At 37.9% G+C, this 13,542-nt stretch overlaps 1 protein-coding gene across 2 annotated transcripts; it reads right to left on the reverse strand.

The window, feature by feature from the left end:
• Positions 1 to 4,295: 4,295 nt before the first annotated feature.
• LOC118046610 (protein TIME FOR COFFEE) lies at positions 4,296 to 11,672 on the reverse strand. Of its 2 annotated transcripts, XR_004687206.2 has the most exons (13): positions 11,291 to 11,672; positions 10,720 to 11,196; positions 10,455 to 10,636; positions 10,050 to 10,362; positions 9,501 to 9,903; positions 9,340 to 9,400; positions 9,130 to 9,219; positions 8,748 to 9,006; positions 8,531 to 8,597; positions 8,368 to 8,434; positions 7,894 to 8,253; positions 4,926 to 7,797; positions 4,296 to 4,595 (listed from the first exon to the last, which is right to left on the reverse strand). XR_004687206.2 is itself a non-coding variant. In XM_035055599.2 (12 exons), the coding sequence occupies exons 1-12, from the start codon at positions 11,385 to 11,387 to the stop codon at positions 5,398 to 5,400; spliced, it is 4,776 nt and encodes a 1,591-aa protein (XP_034911490.1). In that variant the 5' UTR covers positions 11,388 to 11,672; the 3' UTR covers positions 4,749 to 5,397. The 2 variants fall into 2 exon arrangements, 1 of the variants encoding a protein (XP_034911490.1); XM_035055599.2 differs by lacking the exon at positions 4,296 to 4,595 and having other exon boundaries at positions 4,749 to 7,797.
• Positions 11,673 to 13,542: the final 1,870 nt, after the last annotated feature.

The following is a 13,542-nucleotide window of genomic DNA, read 5'->3' on the forward strand; positions in this document are numbered from 1 at the left end:
TATATGAGTTTAATTGTCTGAGCAAGCTGCATGTCCCAGCAACTTATAAAACTTACAAGAGACCTTGGAAGGTTTGAGAACATGTCTCTGTCTCTGTCCATCATTATAAAAGGTTTTTGTCTGTGAATCTGAAGGAGCAAGCTGCCGTGGTCTTTTATAAGGGTAAATAATTTAATTTGTCTTTAATTATATCTTTATGTAGGATCAAACATGTCATCTAGTCAAATATTTCTATCCAGATTGCCAGTAATAGTATTTTTCATTCCAGAACTGTCCGATATAATTCAAAAATCTCTTAAGATTGCTCAAATTATTTTAAGAAAAAAAAAAAATTTCAAAGCTAATCAACCATTAATTTTTTTTTTGAAAAAATAAAATTATATTCTTGTATACTTGAAGTATCTTTTTTCAATGAAAATTTAATTATGTTAATCTGGATAAAAAAAAACTTGATAGAAAGATATATTGAAGAAATAGATATTATACATGGACATAATAAACCCAATTAAAAATATAAAGATATTATAAAGACATTACCCACTATATGGATTAAATCATTTATTCTTTCTATAGTCAACAAATGCAATTATTTTGCATAATGATTGCTGGATTCCCATGAAAGGTCGTGTCTATGTGTTAGTCGTGTCTATGTGTTCAAAAATGAAATGAAAAGCACAGGGAAACCATCATTGACCAGAAAATGAGGGATGATAAAAAAAAGATTTGGGAAATGGAAAGAACATACAACCAAGAATAATTATAGATGAACAAAAACATTGAAAAACTAATTAAATCAAGAAAATTAAAAATATTAAATCGTAAAAAAAACGATAAATTTTTTTAAAAAACTAATCAGTTTGATTTTGATTTTATAAACTTAAAACTAAAAAAACCAAACCGAATTCAAGCCAAAAAAACCGAGTCAAACCGGAAAAATCAAGCTAAACCGGTTTGAACCACTTTTTGTCCTAAAAACCGAACCGAAACTGGTTGATTTGAACTAGTTTTAGTTTGATTTTTAAAAACATTCAATTTGATTACTTTAAAAATAAAACAAACCAAATAAAAAATAATCACTCCTCTTATTATTGCGTTGCATCAAGAACAAAAAAATGAACTAATAATTTTTATGGACTGATTATTTTTTATTTCTAAAACAAACTGTCGTTCACATGCATTTTGGAGTGAAATTCAAATTCACTCATCATAGGCAATACTCAAAAATATCTCTCACGCACAAAAATTATCAAATGAAAAAAGAAGGAAAAAAGAAGAGGAAAGCTCTCATGAGCATCTCATCTTCTTCAACGTCATAAAGAATTACTCACTATACTGTATTCTCCTTTCTCGTATAAAGATAGAATTTATGAACAACTATTATGTTGAAATTGAAATTTATGTGAGGAAAGTGAGTACAAAAATATCTAATAATTCCTCCATTTTTTTTTTCAAGAATTGTGGTTACACTCCAGATGGCTCATCATATGGCTGTGAATTTTTGTTTGTTAATGCCTATAAGAAAATGAAAAAAAAAAATTGCTTCATATGCGTAGCAATAGCCACTTTTTATTATTGTTTGAAATTGTGGTGGAGAGCATGTTTTAAAATTGTTTTTTTACTTGAATTGATATAATTTTTTTATAATTTTAAAATCAGTATGTCAAAACTATCATAAAACATTAAAAAAACCCATCAATTTAATATTTTTTTCAAGTAAAAAACACTTAAAAACATAAGCATAAGCTATGACGACACACCTGAATAGTAATCTAGTTTTTTTTTCAGCATTTTTTTAATTAATTTTTTATAATTCCATCATTTTATGAAATTATCCTAATTTCATACCATAGATCACAGGTTTCATGTGTTAACACAGCTTGACCTGACCTATTATTATTATTATTTGTTGTTGTTACTTTTTTTTATTATTATATTATCAAATTAATTGAGATTTAAGGTAACCTTTGAATCGTTATTGATTCTTTAAAAATATTATTGTTATCTAAATATGTTTTTTACATATTAAAAAAAATTGATGCGGCTCACTGTATGTTGCGTGCCACCAGTCTAGTTACTAAAAAAAAGGGTGAGACTGGGAGTGCCAACCTTTAATGGGTAATGTTGACCGCCTCCCTCCCCCTCTAAAAATCGATAAAAAAAATTCCTGAAAAATATTTAAAAACCAAAAATCAAAACCTGAAATGATTTTTTCTGTACTTTTAAATGCTATTTAATATAAAAGCCTTTTTCAACTACATGTATTGTCAAATACTTTCTACATTAACAATTGACAATACAACCAATAACAAAATTTAATTATTATTAACAAAAAGTTAATTCAGTACTCACTTCCTCACAAAGCAGTATTTTTCACTAGAAAAATGATTTGTTTTAACTATTTTTTTTCTTATAATTATGATAGTGATATCTAAATATATTTTTATATTAAAAAAAATTATAATATAACCTGCAATGAAGCATAGATCAATTATGTAATTCAGACCGTGGTATAGTAAATTATTCAAGGTAAATTATTATCTGTGAAAATGCTTTTTCTGCGTCAAGGCATAATCACATGATGGTAATGAAGAAAGAATTTTTTGCGAAAAATAAAATGTTTGGTATGATAAAATCTTCTGCTCGTTAGCTTCCAATGTTCGAAAGCAGGTGCACGAGCGCAACAGTAAAGTGGGCATTGGTGGGTTTCTCTTTCCATTTTAAAATGATTCTCTTGTGGACCCTTAAACCCTTTAAAAGGGTTCAAAATAACAAGGGACGGAAATTAAGGGGCAATAATGCTAAAAGTTAAAGAACACCTGAGATTTCAGAAATGGCCAAAATCCAAATATTCTCATCACCTTCGGACACTTGCATGATAATGTTCCATCATGTTCGGGAGTGTTTTATATGTTGTTTTTTAAAATATTATTTATTTAAAAATATATTAAAATATTTTTTTATTCTTTTTTACATTAACAAATCAAAATAATAATAAAAATTGCGAAACCCGCCTGTTCCATTTTTCTTCTTTTGAAATTTGGATTGGCCCACCTTTTCCTTTTCCAAGTTCATTTCATTAAAGAAAGTTGATTATTTTTTATTTGATTTAGTTTTTTTTAAAAAAATAATTAAATCAAAATTTTTTTAAAAAATTAAAAGTGATTCAAATTGACCGGTTTTGATTTGATTTTTTAGAATATAAACTAGTTCAAATTGATTTAATTTTTTTTAATTTAGTTTAGTTTTTTTTAAGTTTTTTTTTAATTTTAAAAACTTATCAGTTTTTTAGTATTTTTTGCTGCCGCAGCTAGAATGCAATATCACCTTCATATATATATATATATATATATATAAAAGGGACCAAGGCTCTCTCCCTCTCCCGTGAACAGACACACGGCCACTCTCCATTAAGACCTTGTTTTTTATGTCTCCGATCATGCATCTAATAAACTACAGCCCAAACGCTGCCCAGCCCCGCTCAGCCCAGCCCCGTTCTGACTTTTGCCTGTTTGGCATTGGGGCCAAACTGGTTTTGGAAAAAATTCAATTTTTTTTTATTAAAATTGAGTGCCGTTTGTATTTTTTAGATCGTTTTGATATGCTAATGTCAAAAATAATTTTTAAAAAATAAAAAAATATTATTAACATGCTTTTCAATACGAAAAGTTATTTTTTCAATACGAAAAGTTATTTAAAAAACGATCATTACCGCACTCCCAATCTAATGCTTGTAAGATGTTGCCGCGTTAAATAAAATAAAAGCTGAAAAGGAAAAAAGAGAGGTGGAGTAACACGTGTAGAAAAGAAGAGCCTGGAAGGGTGAGAAAAGAAGAGCCTGGAAGATCACCCTTCCAGGCAGGATATACACATCACATCAGCACATACGTCGCTATTCTAGAACGCGGGGCCCAGAGCAGTCTCCTAATGGGGACCACAAGCAAGGGCAAATTTGGTAGCAAATCATACATTTCGTTTACAGTATTTTAATTTCTCCCGCGAACCTTCCCTTTCCCATCCTGGGCTTTGGCTTTGGGTGTCTCAACAAAATCATCTATTCTGGACACAATTGCAACCTTAAGGTGTGATGTTTAATAAAAATCTTGAATTTATCTTACCTTCAATTATTATTTTTAATTTTAATATATTTTTAAATAAAAAATATCTTAAAAAAAATCCTACAACAATCTTAAGCGGCTGCAGACAGACACTAGATCCCGTACATGCTTCCTCCTTTCAATTTACAACAAAGATAACCACATACCACAGAGCACCGCTCTGAAAAAACAAGAAAGAAAGAACAAACAAATAAAGACAATTAGAGAGCGCAATACATTGTGAGAGATAACGTAATCACATTAGATCCACAATAATGGGCAGCGGCAACGTGTAAGATAAAGACCATAAAGTGACAAACCCCTTTTCGAGGGTAAGAGATGACGTGGAAGTAATTCACGATTTCACAAAGGCAAAGCTAGGGTTTTATGCAACATGGACAGTCACTACACTAGTAAGTTAAAAACCAAATAATTGCAAGCCAAAATCGGAGCTCTTGTTTTCAAGTTTGAACCTTCCTTAGGTAAGGTGCGCCCGTGTATCTGCAAAACAACCTCTCTCTCTGTCAAACCATCACCCCCTCAATTCAATACAGCAAATCCCATGATGTTGTATTACCTAGCACGACTAAATTGTCCCAGAAATTAAAATATGACATCATCACACACGGAACAAGGATGGAGACAAATTAAATAAAAAAAATTGGGAGGGTTTACTTTTATATGTGCAAGACATAATTCATATACACCATCCACTGCACGTAATATATATATATTGTTTTAGAAGATGCTTGCCTAATGCGCTTTCAGGAAAATAAAATTAGACCCCAAAAAAAAGGGATGGAAAATCTAGCAGTGGAGAAAATAACTGACCCAAGAGAGGGAAAGGTAGTTCTTTTTCTTCACCTTTCCACGTCCATCTTTCCTCTTTTTCTCTACAAAAACACTTGAACCAATCTTTTCCCATGTCTTTTCATTCCCAGCCTCTCGTCGTCAAACCAATCAAATTTAACTAGACCTGACCATCAACCCTGTCAGCCTATAGACACAAGTGTACAGAGAGAGATAATACGCACGGCGAGCAAGTCCAGTCAGCAGACAACATTACTGCCCTTATGGGCTCAACTTCCTTTTACCAAAATTGGGGTTCGGATCTACCTGGCGTGCTTTCCTTGAACATTTCTCACCCCTTCATTCTGCCAGTAGGTATTCAAAATGTCATTCCCTTGGCTTGTTAATTGCTTTCCCTTCATAAATTGAAAAATCCCCAATCAAACCAATCTACTAGTCTTTTTCAATCTTCTCCGATCCGGAGGTTGCCATCTAAAGCACCAGGCACATGATTCTATTCGCCAGCAGGTTGTTGTTTCTTCTCTGCCGGTTTCACCTGAACCGCAGTGGGAACAGGATGAACATAAGAGAAACCAGCGGGTAAAATCTGATGCGGCTTTCCAGGGGGCTGTGCAGCAGCAAATTGGGCATGGATAAGACCCTGTGAAGGTAAGCCACCTCCTTTCATATTGTTAGCAGCTGCCTTTGCAGGATCAGTACTACTGGTAAAGGCAAGCGTGACTGGAGGACATAATGACAACATCCCTGTAGAGGAGGTAGCTGAAGTGCCTTGTGATTGCTGCTGCTGCTGATCACTGCGGTGTCTTTGGAGATAAACCCCACTACCCACTGGTGTAGTAGAACTTGCGGCGTGTTGAGCTTGGGCTTGCATATAATTAGTGTACATTATCTGAGCCTGCTGCTGCTTTGATAGCGGCTGTTGATGTGACATTTGAGGCTTTGTGCCAGAGTTAGATGAAGAGGTGCTGTGAGGATGACCAAGGATTGATGGAATATTTCTTCCCCCAACTGGAGAAGATTTTTGCACAGGTACTGATGCAGAGTTCTTGGATTGTTGAGATGATAACGTAGAAGATTGACCACCTTTGTTACTTGTGGAAGCGGATGTCCTCGGACTTCCACCTGCACTCTTAGAAATTGATGTTGTGGGAGAACCAACCATCATCGGGGGAGATGGGGATTGGTTACTGCTGGGATTTGGTTGCCCTTGCGGCGAAGCAGATGGTTTTTGGTTAGCTGCAAAAGATATCTGTGCATGCCCTCCTTGTGTTCGGCCTTGTTGTTGGGTAAGATTTTTGAGGGTTGATGAAGCTGGCGTTAGAGATGGAGAAGGAACTTGAGAGGTGGTGGTCCTCACGGAATTTTTCCACTGGGGTGATTGAGCAGGGCTACTGCTGTTTTGAACAAAATTTTGAGGGAAGGCAGAAAGTGCATTAGGGAACTTGGTGGCCATGGCTGGTGATGATGAAATATGATCGGGATAAGCACTTCCATTGCTAGTTGCTGGGGTTTTACTACGAGAGGAAGCTGCAGCCACAAATTGTTGATGCTTCTGAAGCTGAAGAATTTGCTGCTGCTGCTGATTCCGCTGCATCTGCTGCTGTATACTTGGTGCATTTGCACCACTGATAGTAGCTGACATAACAGAGCCAGAGGTCCGAGAAGGAGTAGACCCAAGGTTAAGAGTTCGGGCTGAGCTATCAATGACATTGTTGACTGGCATTGTTGAAATGGGGGAGTCTGTTAAATCTGCCCGAGAGAACACAATTGACTGCCCGGCAGTTAATGGAGCCTTTACTCCTGTAATGGCCTTCCTCTCTTCTTCCACATTAGAAGTGTCATTTCCTCCAGTTTTCCCTTCTTCAGAAACACGGTAATTCTTCTTCTGCTGTGCTGCTTGGGCAGCAGGAATTAAGTGATATCCATGTCTTGCTGCCTCTGGGAGGCTTTGGAGAAGAGCATGATTCTGTGCAATTGAAGAAATATCAAGTCCCGGGGAAGCAGTGGTTCCATTGATGGAAGTAAATGACATGGCAAAAGCCTGAGAGGCTGAAGGTTCAGCCCCAGCCTTGGAGACCTGTGTTTGTGGTTGCCGGGGTTTCTTTTCACTAGTATTGCCACTTGCACTATGGGCACCACCCATCGGTGTGGGATTCATCAAAGCAAAGTTTGCTGGATGTATTGGCATTAAATTCTGGCCATAAAGACTCGTATTTGGACGGGAGACTTGACTGTCAGCAGTTGAAGGGCTGTCTTCACCACCTAATTCACTCTCGAGTTGACGAGCTTGGGGAGAAACAGTCTGACTTTGCATCTGCTGCCGTTGCTGGTGTGGCAGGGAATGGGGCAGCTGATTTTTAGGGCCAGGAAAACCTTTCAGATCTCCACCAACCCCATTGCCATGCAATCTCTGCTGCTGATTCTGCAAATGTTTCTGGGATGATGAGGAACCACTGGTAATGCTCGGATTGTGATGGCCTTGTTGGCTTTGTTGTGTCTGGGTGGATGGCTGCTGCTGTTGCTGAAGCTGTGAAGGATGGAGCATTTGAGAAGAATAAAACGATCCATTAAACAAAGGCATTGCCTGGGGATGGGTTCCTCTATAAGCTGTTGCGGCCCCAACATGAGCAGGGATGGGAATCGGGAATGCTCCATTCTGCAAAATTGCCAAGTATTGGGTTTCATTGCCAGGCGGGTAGTTGAAGCTCATTTGTGTAGGACCAGCTATAGCTGATGCTGTGGCACTCATTGAAGCAGAACTTGAGGCACTTGAAGAGGCTACACTGCCTGCAGCAGGAGGAGACTTCACACTTCCAGGTCGGACAGAAGCTGCTGCTGCTGCAGCAGCAGCAGCTTGTTGTTGATTCAATGGGAAGATAAAAGTGGGCCCATGCTGGAATTTAACAAAAAGAAAACTAACACTCAAAAAACCAAAACCCATGGACAGATCACAGAGTTAAGAACATTACAACTCAAGAGACGACCATACCATTATATTACTAGGAGCACCTGGGGGCAGGGCTTGCTGGAGCAAAATCTGCTTTCTCTGTGCAGCTTCTGCAATGTTGGCACCTTGAGAATTCTTCTCCTTCCCACAGGGACCTGGAAAAATGGCAAGACTCTGTCCCTTTTCATGCACAGAATTCACACCTCTACCTGCATGCAAGTCAGCGGATGGCACCACATTCATATTGCACGCTTTAGCCCCATATTGTAAAGCAGAACCAGCAGCTGGTGGCCAGAAAGGATTCATCCTTGTAAATTGCTGGTAACAATGAATATTCCTTGCAATGTAGCAATGTGTTGCACACCTTTTTGGCCGTGGTTGGCTAAAAATTAAATGAGGAGGCTGCAACAAGTTCACAAAGAACCCATCAGAAAGGAGGAGGGATTACATTTTTTTCCAGATGCTCAAACAACAGTTTAGAGAACAAAGGAAAAAAAAAAGCCATAACATGCATACCTGTATGGCTGCAGAAGACAAGGTGCTTCCATCCATGGATACAACTCCTTGTAGAGGTGCCATATATCTGCCGATACGAAAATGTCATTTCCCCAGAGAAGAGAATCTAAAGCATTGTACGGCCAAAGAATGAAAGAATCAAACAACACCCAAAAGACAATACCCCATGTGAGGAAGCCCACCGGGCCAGCCAGTCATAGACATTGGCAAAGGTAAAGAACTGGATTGCGCTGAGAATGGGACAGAAAAAAGAGAAGGAAAAAAAATTGAATCATCAACCCAATTGAAAAAATTTGACGAGAACAACAGTTCTCAATTATAAAAAAAAAAAAAAAAAAAAAAAAAAAAAAAGAGAGAGAAATCCGCTATTTTCTTTTTACCAATTTTCTCTGTGTTGGGTTGCGGCTGCACATGCTGAAGCAGCTTATTTCTACTTGTAGTAACGGTGGCGCTATCTCTATCAGCCTTCCCTAGATCAAGCTGGAGATCGATATTCCTCTCTTTATTAACAAGTGGCTTCTGGGATTCAACTTCTTCGCCAGTAACTTTTGTCTTTTTCTCTACAGGTTCCACATTTATATCTTCCTTTACAACTTTCAATGCTTTCTCATCTTCTTTGACCATCACAGGCTTCTTTTCCTGCCATATTGAACAAGCAAAAGCATAAGAACCAACATCATTAATTTTTCACAAACCGCATCATAACAAACAGATAAGCTGGTAAGTGATAAAAAGCAGAAAGTACAAGGTGGTCCCACTCACCGTTTCCCCATATGTGACCATAGATTTAGGATCTACGGCCACAAAATCAATCTCACTGTCCCTTTCTGGAGATGAACTTGATGGAGGAGCCTGTGACTCGATGAAAATAAAAAATAAATATATATGTGTGTGTATATAGATTACAATCCCGGAAATGAGTTTTCCTAGAGGAAAAGTATTAAAGTTGTAAAATTGTGAATAAATCTTCACCATCAGATCTATCTGGAACTTCTCTTCTTGCTGACAATCAATCTCAGAGACCATCAAATTCCTGTAAGAAAAAATATCCGAGATAACCAAAATCAGATCCCAGGCTTCAGAACAATGAAGAAGATCAAAATCAAACAAGCGTCCATTTAATCGATGCTCACGCTTTATTTGCTGTCAAACTCTCGCAATCATCATCCAATCTAAGACTAGGAGTAGATTCCTTCTTCGGAGACCGAGTTTCTTCTATCAGTCCACCCAAATCTCTACATTCTGATCCTTCAGTCGTGGGCTTAGAATCCGATATCGGATGATTCTCCAGCTTAACCGCCTCCTGCAGCTGCGCCTCTGTCATTGCGGGAGCAGCTTGATTAGACAATAAATCATGTGAAACTCCACCATTTTCAGCTGCAGATCCCGAGTTCTCTAAATTAGGAGAAGAATCAATTCTTGCAGGCTGATCAACGTCAACCTTGGCTATTGACAAAATGGAACTATTACGAGCAGGAAAGTTTGTGGGATGCTCGTCATCATACTTAACTGGCCGCGGTCTTTTCCTCTTAGGTGCTGCAAACCAAAACCCAAAAAAGATTATATCAACATAAAGAATGAAATCAAAATGAGGAACCTTTGCTCTGATCACATCCTTTTCCCTTAAAATCGCCAGAGCATTGAGGAAGAAAATGAAACCGCTTCTGCTCATGAAAACTCACCAATTGCAGACATGGGAGCAGCAGAAGAACTAGAATTAGATGGTGGGATAGAAGATGACTGAGGAACAGTGGACTGTGAGTTGGAGATCGGTGAGGAAACTCTGGATTTAGCATCACTAGTAGTTTTATTGTGGTTCGCTTCTCTGAAATCAAACTTGATCGAATCATTTCCCATGATTTCTTGCTTTGTAGCTCCTTGAGGTTGCCTCAGCAACCCATATAACACCTCAGCGATCTCAAACTCAATCTCATCTTGTGCAGAAGTAGATTTTGAAGAAGATTTAGGAGGTCTCTGTTTCGTTCCATTAGGTTTCTACAACAGCAAAAGCAAAAGCAATCGTCAGTTTATTGACCCAAAAATTATTAAAAGAAAAGGCAAAATCCTGTAGAAATGAAGCAACGGACCATCTTCTTTTTCACTGAAGCATTGGAAGATGATGGAGGAGAGACAGGAGCCGCCGGAGAAGCTGAAGCTAACATAGCTGGTCCACTCGATCTTACCGGAGATATTGAAGCTTGACAGGGAATTTGCTCACTACCAACTCCACCACTCGAAGTCCAACATTCATGTGACCTCTTTGTAGATGCTGCAAAAGAAAACCAAAAATCAACAATCAACTAAAATCTGAAAATTTTGCCTCTGTATATTAAATCTCTTCCACCTCTATACCTGACCGAGCTTTTCTAGGAACCGACACACCAATCATCTCATCAGGAGCCTTCCACGGTGTAACTGCAGCAGTGGTATTCGTCGCCGTCGGCGCGGCTCGAAAAACTTTTGCCTGCGGCGGAAAGCTCTTCCTATGATGATGATTAGACATAGAAGAAGAAGATAAAGAAGAAGGGTTCGGTGGGAGCATCCTCATGGAACTTCCTACAACACCAACCGCATCATCTTCATCTTCATCTTCGTCATCATTAACGCTCTCTTCGTCTGAGGTCTCGTCTCGCTCTCCATCTTCCCTATTGCTCCCGTGCATCAGTCTCTCCCCTCTCCTCCTCTTACTCCTGCCGCTAATCCGATCTCTTTCTCGGTCTTTCTCACGGTCCCGGTCCCGGTCCCTGTCTCTATCCCGATCCCGATCTCGATCTTTTTTTCGATCTCGCAGCTTCGTTGTTTCTTGCAACTCCACCGGTCCATCTTCTTCTGCAATAACGGACACCAAAACACATCAAAATTAATACGAACGGTCTTGATTTAACAGGAGCCAAAGAGAGTTAGATCTGATGAGAAATTAAACCTGGAGAGTCTCTTAGGCTGCTACTTCTGTGTCTTCTTCTAGACAAACCATTACTAGCTGTCATACCCGCTCTTCTTGCTTCTCTATTTCTATCCATCTCTTTCTTTGCCTTTCTAATAACAAATCACTTGTAACTCAGGAAGTTTATCTCATCTCTCATATCACCAAAAACCACGCATAATTGAGGGTTTTTCAGAAATACCGATGTATTTTATCTTATAGAACAAGTGATATTTTATTTTTTTTGGGTAATCAAGGATTTTCGACCAAGAAAAATTTTCGGTGTTGAAACATCCTAGCTTTCACTTACCTTCGTCTCTACTTGCCCAGCCCCCTTCACTCTCTCTCCCCCTCTTCCCTTTTGTGTTCTCGTCTTCTCGACCCTCTTTTCTAGCTATATTTCATCTCATATCACTCTGAAACTTACTGCCGAGGCCTAGTTGACGGCCACGATTTTTAGGTGTATTCCACGGTTAGATCTAAACCATTATTGCACGACACATCATACGGTTCTGATAGGCTGTCACCAACATGGCAAAATCGCAACCCTTAAATACCCTGCCTCTCTGCGACCACTTAACTTTTTATTGCATAGTATTTCCACGTGGCCGCTTTATTTATTTCTTTATGCTCAAGCTTTCCATGTTGAGTTATAATTATTTTTTAAAATATTTTTTATTTAAAAATATATCAAAATATTATTATTATTATTAATTTAAGTTATTTCTCACATCATTATACTAAAAAAAAACACGATGGCCACGGAAAACGACCTCACTCACTGCCCCGATTTTGCTATTATTTTATTGCAATGGCAATTACAACAAAAAAATTATTATATAAAACTGATTAATAGTTTAATTAATTAATTCAATGTTTGAACTTTGAAGAGTGAGAAAATTTTGTTGCCCACGAATCACTACCAAAATTGAGAGGGCCCACTGCCCTTGAATTTCCCAAAGAGATCTCGAAACTGGCTATAACCGGTCATACTGACCTTGGTAAAAGCAACATTACGATCACAGGGAATCTAGGTGACCGCAGAAAATATCGTTCCAACCGGTGAAATTCATTGTATTTCGGTTCCACGTTTTCTTATTTCCAATATTTCAATAAATTATTATTATTATTATTATTATGGCATGAGAGTAACTCAGACAAGAACATGTGGGCTCCATGTGAAAGCAATCAAAAACTGTAATCCAACGCGTAGGATTGTCATTAGCCAGGGAAACACCCTTTTCAACCGTTGGATCAAATCTGACGTGGATATGGCTTCATTTAAAACAAAATCCCAGATACCAACGAAAAAGCAAGTCCGAGCTGGCAGCACCGCACCAAAAAACATTTGTCAGCTTTCTCATTTTGATCCGTGCGCCATATCATGACTGTTGATTCTCTCAATCTGACGGCTGATATCAGTTGAGCAGCAGGGGAGGAAACTCGAGTCACGGTCACGGAACTTACAAGAGAAAGGGTGGGACACAGAAACAAACACAGTTAGCTGCCGATCTAGATACTAGAAAGAGAGAGAAATTATTTCCTCGCTTAGGTGTTGGCCTTATTATCACGTTCGCGAGATGGTGGCAGCTCGTTAGGTGACGTGTACTGGGCCCCACTTTTAGAACCAGAACCGGAATATACTCGCTTGGTCAAATTTCACCGCGCAGTTAAAAGGTGTCAAAAAGCAGCATAAAATAATAAGAGGATAAAAAAGGAAGGGGAAAAAAACAAGTTCCCTCTGATTTCCCGCTTTCTACTCCACGCACTTGTAGCGGAGAGAGTTCGTTCACATTCTGCGTGCACTAAATTAAAAAAGTAGCCGTCCAGCATGGCAGAGTCTTTTTCGTTGCGTGTCAGGGTTTTTATCTTCCACGTGTAGTTCTCTGTCACTCTCTTCACTTGTTCGCGCCTTAGATCTTGGAGTGTTTTTTCTCGTTAAAAAAAATAGTTTAAATAATATAATGTAAAAAATATTTTAAAAAATATCATAGATTAGTTCTCTTTCACTCTCTCTTCACTTGTTTGCGCATTGAATCTTGGAGTTTTTTTTTTCGTTAAAGAAATGATAGATAAAATAAAATACTATAAAAAAATATTTTAAAAAATACTATAATTTAACTAATATAATTGTTATTTATAGTTATTCAAATTACAAAAATATTACACACAGTAACCAATAAAAAAAAAGAGAAAATAAAAAATAAAAGGATTGTTGAAAACAAGTTTCGATTTGTTTGTGTGTTTAACTC

The sequence above is a fragment of the Populus alba genome, chromosome 10 (genome assembly GCF_005239225.2).
Source record: "Populus alba chromosome 10, ASM523922v2, whole genome shotgun sequence".
In the NCBI taxonomy this organism is placed as follows: Eukaryota; Viridiplantae; Streptophyta; class Magnoliopsida; order Malpighiales; family Salicaceae; genus Populus; species Populus alba.